General features: G+C 31.7%; 1 protein-coding gene across 1 annotated transcript; it reads right to left on the bottom strand.

Moving 5' to 3' along the window:
* Positions 1 to 3,663: 3,663 nt before the first annotated feature.
* Positions 3,664 to 4,428, bottom strand: LOC129909526 (achaete-scute complex protein T4-like). Its single transcript, XM_055986600.1, has one exon. It carries the CDS (start codon positions 4,426 to 4,428, stop codon positions 3,664 to 3,666), a length of 765 nt encoding a protein of 254 aa, XP_055842575.1.
* Positions 4,429 to 12,596: the final 8,168 nt, after the last annotated feature.

Genomic DNA, 12,596 nt, shown 5'->3' on the forward strand with positions numbered 1-12,596 from the left:
GACATAAAGCCAAATTAAAATATCTGACATTTAATATGTTTTTACACCAGAAGTGAAGTAATTTGTGTAACATTTTTTTATGATCCGATTAAATGTTAATAAAATCAGGTGGTAAAATAAAGTTAAGAATAAATGTAATTCCAATACTAATTACGGGTTATAAATTTGCAGTTAAATGGTTATAAAATTACAAATCCTGATAAAGTATTTTATTTTGCAAATTTCTCTTAATTCTAAAAATATAAAACATTATACTATTATTTATTAATGTGCCTTGTTATGTGAGGTCGTATTAAAAAAAAAAATCATGTGTGCAATTCACACGTGGTAGAAGTGAAACCTTAAAAAATCATTTTTCTTGCAAAAAAAAAAAAAATAGAAAAAAATCTAACTATTTTTATTCTATCACCTTCAAATCCATGTTTTTTTATAAGGCAACCTATATAAATTTTATATCATTTGAAAGCTTATAGTCTAAGCTCAAAATATATGTATCAATCAGGTGTATGAGACATCTACAAAAAGAGGTAGAATTTTTTGAACTCGATCAATTTCCATGAAAAAAGCGAAAAAAACTTATTTTTGTCTTCTCACGCTATTAAATGCATGTTTTCCCTAACAACCTGTAAACCATCTGAAAGCTTATTGTCCAAGCTCAAAATATATATATCGATCAGGTCTATGAAACATCTACAAAAGGAGCTAGAATTTTTTGAACTCGAGGAAATTTCATCCAAAAAGCAAAAAAAAACATTTGTTCTTATGTTCTTATGCTATTAAATAAATTTTTTAACAAAATTTTATACAATGTGAAAGCTTATTGTTTCACCTTGTATAATGATGTATAAATCTTATTTCAAAGATGTCTACAAGAGAAGTTAGAATTTTTTAAAGTCAACCATGTCGAATTTCCAGACTGAGATTACGGTACTTCCTACACTGGTAGCTGGTCATCGCCAACAGATCTCCACAAGTGTTTTGAGGTATTTTTCAATTTTTTCAATTTAAGATTGTGTAACTTGTAGAGCACGTACTGTTATGTGTGATATATCAAATAAAAGGTTATATTATCAGCATGCGTATTAAAGTTAAATCAAATTTGTATGTGCACTAGATCAAAAGATATACCGTGTGTTGGAAAAGAACATCTTTTTACCGTTATCTCCGAATTTTGAATATGAAATTATTTGAAATTTTGTACAATTATAATTTATTTAATTACCTATCTATAGTACAAATTTCATTCATCTATCTATTAAAACAAAAAAGTTATTACAAGTTGAAGTCGTGTCGCGTTTTCTTTTCATCTTGTTTCAAATCACTACGATACTAAAGAAGTTTTCGCTTCAAAAATTTTGCTTCAAAAACAACTTAAGCAAGGTAATATTGGCTTGATAAGGAATATGTTTAGGAAACATAATCCCTTGGATCAGAAAAATTGATTCATGAACTTGTTATGTTAATAAAGACGCAGAATTTCACCCCCATATAAGATGTGCGATTCTGTATCGCAAAGACGAACAAACTTTTTCGTATGTGCGAAGGGATTGCTTCATTATATTTGAATATTATGTAGGTCTAGGTACCTACTATAGGGGCAAGTTAAGGTTTCGTGAAAATAATCAGATCAATAACGTCCTACTTTTGGAAAAAAAATTTTGAACCGATATTAATGATATCAGCCATAGAACCGTTTTCTTGATTTCCGACTTTCTCATAAAAGACTAAGAGCGATTTTATTCACTCGGAGTTGAAAACAACTTGAGGATTTTTATTTTCAACTTGAGAATTTGTTTATATTCAGCAAAAGTTGACGTTTTCAACTTTCGGTTTTAAAATCTAGAGTCTTTTAACTTTGGATTTTCTCAACACCGGAAAAAATCAGGATTTTGCTTAACAAACTTGAGATTTTAGTTCTAAATGTCATTTTTTCTATTGATTTTTCTTCCAAGGGTTTGTTTTTTTTTCAAAATTGTGAAAAATTAAAAAAAAAATATTCTTCAATATTTCGGTACCATTATTATGTTTCTGAAAATCAGCTATGATCTTTTTCTGCTAGTAAAGATGTTGGAAACTAGGAGCCTTTGTTTTTTGTGAGAAGCCAAAACGAAATTCTGTGATGACAAAATGAAGAACAATGCAAATGTGCTAAGTTTGTGCTTTTGACTATATAGAAAACTAATTTAAAAAAAAAATATGAGAATTGCAATTTATAAATTTTTGCATGTATTTTGTTGAAAAAATAAAAAAAAAGTATATGTGGAAAAATGTATTTTTTTTTCTGTTACCTATTTTTTTTTATTGTGGTATAGGTACATAGAACATAAATATTTTACCGAATGCAATTGGTCGCTGAAATTTTTCCAAAGTTCAATAACATATCAAATTCACTTCGAAAGAACCTAAGAATATAAAAATTTTTGATTTAAACTACACAAAAACTTCAAAATAGCATTGTGACTGACAGAATTTAGTTTTAATTGTCATAAATATCCTAGGGATAGACCAACTTGAAATTTTAAATTGATGAGTTAAAACAAATTTTTAACTTGAGTTCTAACTGTTGATTTGAAAACAACTCTCAAGTAAGCTAGCTTTAGAGCTTGCTTCAATTTGGAAAATAGTGAATAAAATAGGCCTTAACCGATTTCAACTTAAATGTTTGTACAAAAACGTTTAATGTTAGAATTAAGAAAAATTTTCAAAAATTTTTTTTTTTATTTTATTTTTAAAAATATTTCAAAATAGGTATGAATGTTTTTGAAAATCCATTTTATTTTTTTTTGAAAACAGGTAGGTAGATACATTTTTTTGAAATTTTGTTTTTATGTGTTGAAAAATAATTTCCTTGGATAAGCATAAAATGTTCCTATAATTTTCAAAAAAAAAATTCTAAAAATTAATTATTTGTTATTCAAGAATTTTAAATGACGCGCATCACTTTTGAAAAAAACATCAAAATTGTCCTGGCTATGAAGTAATTTTTTTAACATAAAAACTTGAACGCTAATTACTAGATAGTTTAATAAAAAACTTAATCCTGCTTTAACTTTCAAAAGCATTAACAGGTGAACTTATGCATATTTAATTTTATTTCGTTTATTTTTTTTTATTTGATCAAATTGTCTCTATCATAAAATTGTAACTTTCCCGTAAAGTCCTATCAAAACAGAAAATGATCAGCTCTCTCATTATTCTTCAACGTAATATCCTAAAATTAAATATCTCTATTAAAACCAACCTGGATACAAAAAAAAAAATCATTTAAAACAAAAAAGCAACAACAAATATTTTTTTATATAGTTTACTTTATTTTTGTTAAAAAAAAATATTTTCTTAAAAATTAGGTAACGTTAATTACTAAAATATTATATACAAAGTCTTCCATATTTTTAATTAAATCATTGTCTTCCAATTTAAATCTTAAAATAAGCACTTGTCAATTTTATTTTTAAAATCAAATAAAATATTTCAAAATTTTTAATTACAAATATTTACAAAATCTTAAACTATTTCTACTAGTTTGACTAGAACAGCGGCGGTGGTGATAAGGCATAATGCATCACTTCCGCCTTCGGTGGAACAAAGGTACAATTTTTTTGTGAAACAAATAAAACACTGGTGTAAACAAAAATAACACTTTCACATCCTTCAAAGTGTCTTTTATTGATCCTGCCATAAAGAAATATAGTCTAGGATCTCCTCATCATCGGGAGTATCATCTTGCACAGGATAACTATCGTAGGGCTCAAATTTCAACTGCAAATGTTCCGCGGAATTGTGTGAAGCTGTCAGATGAGGTGCTGTATTTTCATAGTTTGCCGATTCGAAGGACATGCTCGAATGGAAGGAAAATGTTGGTGAATTCGCCGATTGCTGGAGATATTGAGCCGCAGCTGTTGGCGAATGAAACTGTTCCGGACTGGATGCGTCGTAATAGAGTGTAGGTGGTGGCGATCCAGATGTCGAACTTTGACCGATTTGTGAGCTATTACTTGATGTGTCACTGGTATTCATGTCCTCCAAAAGTTCATGCAAACGACGGATATATTCAACAGCTATCTTTAATGTGTCCACTTTGCTGATCTTCTTGCTAGGACCACGACCACCTTTCGAGATATCGGCAATTATAGCCTGCGGTATGTGCTGACGAAGTTTGGCAAAACTTGTATTCACCTGCTTGACACGATTACGTTCGCGAGCGTTGCGTCTTGCCACCGAAAGCGTTTGCTCGCCATAGGGCATATTCGCGTAAGTGTATTTCTTCTTGTACTGCTGATCGTTAATCGATGAAAGTGTATTCATGCCGTTCATGCCGAGAACCGTTGTCGTTGGATTTGAAGATCGTTTTCCGGTCAATGGCGCAGGCGCAATTGGTTGATATTTTATTTTGTTTTCCATGTGATGGATATTATAAGCGGTAGCCATTATTTATTAAAAAAAAAAAAAAAAAATGACGATTGATTTTCACTTTTTAGCAAAGATTTTTCTTAACCTTGATTTAATATTTAGAGAGTCGAACTTAACACTGCGACACCTTGCACTTGAATGAGTCCCTTCGTCCTAAACCTTTGGGTTTTGTACCTTTCCACCTGGAACCTGGTGTATGAATTATTCTCTTTGCTCTCTTCGACTACCTACTTACCTGGCTGTTCTTACCGGTGTTTGTATCTCTATCAACGTACAGGTAAAAAAATCAAAGAGTTTGTTTTGTGCAGGGGAAGTTCGTAACCAAGTTGATGTTGTTGTATACGGATCAACAACCCCCACCACTAGAATTGTGGAAAAAAAAGGAGAAGACCATGTCTGTAGCGTCTGTAAACGTCAGCCCTCTGATAAGATTGTGCGTATATTTTTGTTGGATTTCCCCTTCGACTGTCTGTGAGATCGGCAGAAGATAACAACGAAGAAGAAGTAAGTCTGCACACAAGAAGAATTGGTGCCGTCGATCGATTGTCGTGATCATCGACTGGACGAACGTGTGCGGAAGATTCAAACTCAACTGGATCTACTCTATAAGATACGCGTGCCGTGTCTGCATAGGTTTTACCGACAATAATACGATGATGGTGGTTGGTGTAGTGTCAGCAGACAGGGGTTTATTTTTATACAGATGCAGATGTTCCAGTAGATATAACTACACTTTGATGTGTGTTTTCCTCTAGATATTAACTTTATGAATATCGTTCTGTTGGATATTTAGTTGAATTTATTTTTTTTGTTTCTTAATTTTTATTGCATGAGATATTTTCACTTATTCCACAGAATTCAGGAATTCATGATAAAAACAGGCTTTTTTTTCGTAGTAAAGAGCAAAGGGAAATTATAATTATGAATGTTCACTGATATTATATTAATTTAAGTGATCTCCTGACCAACTTAAAAGGGTTCTTGTTGACATGCCTTTACCTCTGCTTATAGTTTTTTTTTTTTGTTTTAGATCGTTCATGATTAAAAAGTATTGTTTTGAATTTGGTGGAGTTTTTAAAATTTATTGCAACTGTGGTCAGAAGGTAGAAAGACTGAATTAAAAGAAATTTTTACCAAACTATGATGAAGCCTTTTTGCTGAGAAGAAAACTCATACAGCAGTTGGACATTTATGTACAGTTGCAATAAAAATGTTATCTGTCAACATTACTTTAGACCAACAAGCGACTATTGAAGAATTGTTTCTTTTTTGAGGCGCCAATGTTGAATACAAATATCGTTGCAGTTGTTATTTCCCAGAAGTTTTTGGGACCTGACCCTTCTTCGCGATTGTATTGGAACGTGCTTCGTGTGGGCTTGGTTCTTAGGGTTTCTTTTCTGTAAATAGTAACTAGCCAAAACGACACTGTCGTATTTTTTTTTTACACTCAGATACTGACAATAAGCCCTCTTCGGATTTTCTTGTTTTTTCTTCGATAAAGCTTTATTGCTGAGAAGAAGGACTTCGAGTAGCATATTGCCAAAAGAAGTTGAAAAAGAAGAATTTGGTGCTAGCAAGAAAGGAAAATGATTTGTGTAAAAGACCGAGGATTTTCCACATTGCATAGGATCGGATCAGAAAAAATAACTTTCTTTATAGCTGCAAGAAAAAACAGGGCATACTATAGCTTTCGAATAAATGATCGCCTGTTCTGTGATACGCGCCAAAGCAAATTTTCAAAACATAAGGTTTTTATGTGTGCAATCTAGACCGATGAAATTGAAAATTAACAAAGAGGACTTTTAATACCTCTCGAACCGAGTTTTTAGAAATTGTTAGAAGTACGATACAAAAATTAGGTATTATTTCTATGTATATTGAGGTTGGTTAGAGTAAAACGGTCTCCGATTAATCTGTTTCGCAGCAGCTCAATCCACGTAGGAACCTGGAATATACACAGGAACCTCTGTGCATTCACCTAAAAATATAGCGATATCATTAAAAGCTGAAACACAATCACGCTTTATCACACGCTTAGTCGCTTAAATGTGGAAAACATGAAGAAAGATATGAAGTGTCGTTGGAATATACATGGAAACTGGAAAAGTATAGTTTGGTTTCTATGGAAAAATATTATTTCTCGGAAATATTACTGTCATTTACGGAAAAATCGATCTTAAAAATAGTTTTTTTTTGCTTTTTTTAAATATTCTCAATGTTTTAAAGGGTTTTAATCTACATAACTGCATTCCAAGCCTTTGAAAAATCAAATTTTTTTTCGGTAATTTTTTTGAATAAAAAAATTGGTCTATTTTTCCAAATTAAATTCGTCAAAAATCCAAAAATTAACTTTTTGCTCAAAAAACATTTAAAATAGGTAAAAAAAACATAAGAAAGAAGTTTCAACCAAGTTTTGTTTAAATCCAACTATTTTTGTAAAAGATAAAAATAAAAAACCAAAAAATCGTATTTTTGCATTTTTTTCAATATTTTTGAGGATATTTAAAAAAAGGTTTGAGTAAAAGCTGTAGACATTTTTGCTAGTATTTTTTTTTTTTTAATTATTGGCACTGGTCTAAGTAGGGTTGCCAACCGTATACTCTAAAAAAGAGTATTGTACTCTATTTAACGTATGTGTACTCTATAATCTATAACTCTGATATAGTACGTCAAAATACTCTTTTTTTTACTTAAGTCTGAGTGTGCCACCACATAAACATAAGCATTTTAGCGTTTACAAATTGGTGGATAACTTTAATATTTCTAAAGATAGAATTGAATGAAAAAAAGAATGAGGCTTAAAATATTCGACCTTACAATTTCTAAATTTGAACAAATGTAATTTAGAGAGTACAAAACACTATAATTTTTGTCGTTGTTTTGTGTTTGTTTCTTAGTCAAACTTAAAATTAAATTTTTTACTAAAATTTAAATTTTTATTTAATTCAAATTTTGTTCTTTATTTTACTTTGTTTTGTTTAAGACCTCAAAATATTAAATTTTTTCTTGTAAAATATCAAGGTATTTAAAATTGAGTTAACCTTCTTATATATTTTTATTTCGATATTGTAAGCCATATTATTCTATCTGTTCTTGCCACTTCATTTCACTGAGAGAGTATTTTCGGTCTTGAATATGAAGTGGCGAGAGGAGTGGAATAGGGCATACACATATTTTAAAAGCAACAAAAAATTGTTATGTACTATAAGAAGCAAAAAAAAAAAATACATTTCCAAGACTTGAAATAAATGGTAGGTACTCTTCTTTTTTCAAACGTACTATTTTTTTTCGTCTCTGAAAGCAAATATACTCTATTCCTTGTTAAAAAAAGTTAGCAACCCTAGGTCTAAGACGTGTAGAGAGCTAGAGAGATTTTCCTTACCTTACTTTTCAAAAGTCTAAAATGCTAAAACTTTTTGAATAACAAAAAAGAAAAAACAGTTAACTAAAGTTACTAGATTTTTACATTACGACCAATACTCTTAGAATCTTTTTTACTGTGAATGCTCATAAATAAATTGATCGAAAATCGATTCGAGGTCAAATATTTGATACAAACATCATTTCTATGGCAAAAAAATTAAATCAATCAACTGAATCTATCTGCCACCGGAAATAAGTGTCTGGCTTTTTAAAAAGTCTTTGAATGCCAATACTATTGATTTTTTTTTCTTTATTTCTTAATTTAACAATGGTAACAATCTAAGAAATTTCCCAATCAAAATTCCAATGCACATTGAGTGTGTATATATTTTCCAAACCAGCGATGTTCTTTGGATCGAACTTAATTAGATAAATTACTGGCATTGTTGCAAAGGCTTCTTCGTGCTATGGCATACATTTAAAATGTTTGAACATCTCTCACTTCTAATGCGTTGGCTGGCTGCACCTTTTGCTTGCACCATTCAAAATCAGTCACAAAAAAAAAAATGCTTGCTGCACCATAGAAAGGCTATAAGAGAAATTTTGTGCGTGCTTGCAACTATACTATACCTACTGTTTGGAGCAACAAAACTATACCGAATGGTGGCGCTAATGAATGACTTTGAACGTGACATGAATTTTAACTGATTTTTTTTCTCTGCTGATTGGTACAAGTTGAAAAGATGGCTTGTTGCCTTGGGCCTGATACTTTTTAGTACGTTTGAACTAAATTTGTTGGTGTTATTTTGATTGCGGAATATTTTGGGACAATCGACGTTTTTTTTTCTCGGGGCAGCTTGCTTTTGCAGTTGAGCTGTTAGATTTCAGCTGTGTCAATTCAATAAATATTTCCGAAAGAAAATTTCTATCAATTTATGTCGTGTAAACGTAAACGCAGCACGGAGGTCTCAAAACAGGAAAGAAAATGAAGATTTTCCTTTTTGTCGTTCTAAAGTTCCGTTTTAATGACAGTTTATGTCTTTATCAACAGGAAACAAAGAAAGTAGAACAGCTATTGTGACTTGTCATAATATTGACATCTTCTTCAACATTTCGCAAGGCTCGTTGTAAACCATGCTGGATCACAGAAACATCTGAAAATGACCCCCTCATCTGTCGAATTGCCACCAACTCATAACACTGATCCGGTGATTAAGTTGAAACTAAGTTCCCGGTTAAGTTTTTTTTTTTCTTCTGCGGTAAGTATGCTGTTTTTGTTCTTAACCAACAACAAGAACTTTTGTTCCTAAATCCTGATACGCTATGTCATTTTTAAGGCACCAGCAACATCTTGATCTGCGCGGCACATATTAGCTGCGCGCGCCACTTGCGACTTCATTCCGTGATGGTGACCGTGTATGTATGAGGATAAAACGAAGGCATTACGGATGAGCACCTTTCATCCAGGCCGACATACAAGACATTGCGTCCAAGCAGATCTTTTGCGTTGAACATTGCGGACACTGACCAGCAAGAAGGCGAGAGAGACGATGATGGTAAGTTGCAGAGGTCTGCCAATTTCTTGTTTGTCGTTGTCATATCGTTTTTGTCCGCCCTTCCGTCTTTGCCATTCGAATTCGAATTCGTTATGGAATGTTAATGTTTTTATACGCTAACTCCTCGACATTTAATTCGATTTGCAGTGAAACTTGAGTGCTGGACATTTGTGAGCCATCATATGAGCAGGCACCACCAAAACCACGACACATTACACATCGCAGGAGGAGGGAGCATCCAGCAGCAGCATCATATATGATTGTGATCGCTGGCTGGAAGCTTCGCAACATTTTCTGCGAATTAATGTCCAAATATTGCTATAGTTTCGTATCGGCACCGCGGTGAGTGTTATTTACGTGATACCTTTCGCATATGATGCGTTGCGAGATGACTTTATTTTCTCTGAAAATGGAACTCATTTGTGGGGGGGACGGGGGGACGGTGAGAGATAGGTTAGGGGAGATGTGGATAATTGCAATTTGGTACTTAGTGACAGTAAAATGAATCCGTGAGACCCTGCGGATGACATTGTTGCATTTTTATGATCCTTTGGGGGAAAGTGAATTAAATATGTGTTTTGTTTTTTTTTTTGTTGGTAATTTTAGTGTGAATGTTTGAGGACAAGGTAAATTATGTGCCTTAATTAAGGGAAGTGCTTTAAATTGTGGGGTTTTTGTTTCCGCCTTTAGGGCTAGTAGGGACAACACCTCAACACCTATCATCATCACAGTTAGACTTGATTTTTTTGTTGTTTTTTTTTTTGCGAATTGATGTTTGGCGCCTTTTGGTAATTTATAGGGACTTTTTTGCAGCTTGATGTGCCGAAAATTATACATATGGACGCATAATATCGGAGACGAACAAAAAGGTGTGAATTGCTTCACAAGAAAACAAGGAACGTTTCGCACCTTTTTCTGATGATGATGGTGTTGGCATCACAACAAAACATACTGGTTAGAGGGGTGATTAATGGTATTTTAACAGGCTTTTCGATATTTTAATTGGACTTGTGGCGAACTGAAAGAATATACCTACCTATAGTGTATATGGATATAAAAGAGTATTTGGAAGAAAGGGGTGTTTGCTGAATTTTTATTTTGTTTTTGCAAATCACTGCGGATATACAAAGATGGGCGTATTTTTAAGGGCCTATTAGTAATTGATGGATAGACTTTTTATGGCACAAAATTATCCGTAATTTTAAGGACGTGCTTTAAAAAACTAAAAAGTACACCTTTAAAGAAATGTATCTTAGAGTAATTAGTTAAGATGGAATAATTTGTACTTGTGGTACGGTTGGATAAAGAGAAGTCACGGTTTATAAGAAAAAACTATTTAAGATAAAATTGGTACTGTAAATTTTTACGATATACAATCTATTTAATATCTGACTTATTCATGAATCTATCATTTGGCTATAAATCTGAAAGCAAAAATATGGATAGGTACCCCAAAACTTACTTCCTGAGATAAAAATCTTTAAAACTGCTCGATTATGTATGTACCTATAATACAGTTTAATAAGGTGAAAAAAGGGGTAAACCTAGGAATGAATGCTAATAGAAATTTTTTTTGCTCAATACCTTCGTTTTGGCATTCTATAACATACTTCAAAAGTCTAGAAAAATCTCAATATTGAGCAAAAAAAAATTCTATTAGCATTCATTCCGAGGTTAAACCCTTATTTGACTTCATTACTATGTATGTATATTAGGGTGGGTCAAAAAAATCGAATTTTTTTTTTTTGATTTGGTACTCCGAAAAATCGATTGCTAGACACCTCTAGAATATACACACCAAATATGAGCTCTTAATATTAATGGGAAGGTAATCCGCTTCGCAATTTTCCATTTTTACATCAAGCTTCTACTAAAAAAAAAATAATTTTTTTTTAAATCGACTTTTTAGCAAATGTCTTCACATATTCTTGTAGGAAATTGAACGCTCTACAAAAAAGGCCTTAAACACATTTTTCGTTTATCTAACCGTTTAATAGATATTTGAGGTCCAAAAAACAAGAAAATCTTTTAAAATTCGTTTTTTGTTCTTAATTTTGTAACAAATTGAAAAATTATAATCATCAAACGTGCAAGACATATTCTTGTAGGAAATAGATTGTTCCACAAAAAAGGTCTTAATAACTTTTTTCATTAATCTAACCATTTTGCAGGTTCAGAAACGCTAGGCACTAAATATTTAGGTAATTTCTCGGTCTCTGATTGGTCAGATGTCAAAAAAAAATCTTTTCAATTTAGGAAATTTTATTGGAAAGCTAACTGGAAAGTTAGGCAAGAAATTGTTCCCTAAAAATTTAGGAAAGTTTTTTTTTGTCAACATGACAGCAGATTGTTTTTAATTAAAGAATTAATTTTGCAAAATTAAATTTATTTGGGTGAAAAACGATTAAAAAGTGCACTATCGGTTATAATTAATATTATTTATTCATTAAAGTTAAGTGAAATTTAGTGTCTTGACCATGAGATTGGTAAAATACTTAAGTAAATTTCGAGATTTGACAATAGCATCATATCCAAACCAATTTAGTCAATTTAGTCAAATTTCCGTTCAGTAAATGACGTTGCCTAAATATCTAGCCCCTAATATTTCCTGAACGTGCCCATTCTAAAGATATTAGACGTCAAATTAAAAAAAAAATATAAAAACATTTTTGACTTTTAAAAATTTTCTAATTTACTGAAAATTCATTATTTTCAAATTAACAAGATATATTCTTGTAGGGGCTTAAACGTTCTGTAAAAAATTCCTGAGAATTAAATTGATTGCTTTAAGGCTTGGCCACACCGGAGGGTATGCGGTAGCGGTACGGGTAGAGGTAACGGTACTTGTATGAAAAAAATTCCAAACTGACATATCAACGTTCAGATGTTGAATTTTTTTCACACAAATATCGTTACCGCTACCCATACCGCTACCGCATACCCTCCGGTGTGGCCAAGCCTTTAACCTTTTAGAAGATATTCGTATATATTATATACTTATATATATATATTATATATACTATATAAACCAATGCCCACTAATTCCAATAGTTTTCTTATGACCCGTATGCATTGTGATTTGGATAGGAATATCTTTTAAACGGTTAAAGCAATCAATTTGATGCCAAGGAAGTTTTTGTAGAACGTTTAATCGCCTACAAGAATACATCTTGCTAATTTGAAAATAATAAATTTTTAGTGAACTGGAAAATTTTTAAAAGTAAAAAATGTTTTTATAATTTATTTTAACTTTGACCTCGAATATCC

The sequence above is a fragment of the Episyrphus balteatus genome, chromosome 2 (genome assembly GCF_945859705.1).
Source record: "Episyrphus balteatus chromosome 2, idEpiBalt1.1, whole genome shotgun sequence".
Taxonomy (NCBI): Eukaryota; Metazoa; Arthropoda; class Insecta; order Diptera; family Syrphidae; genus Episyrphus; species Episyrphus balteatus.

Bases quoted from the DNA above. Each gene is read 5' to 3' on its own strand.
- LOC129909526 (XM_055986600.1), bottom strand. From the start codon at position 4,428: ATGGCTACCGCTTATAATATCCATCACATGGAAAACAAAATAAAATAT.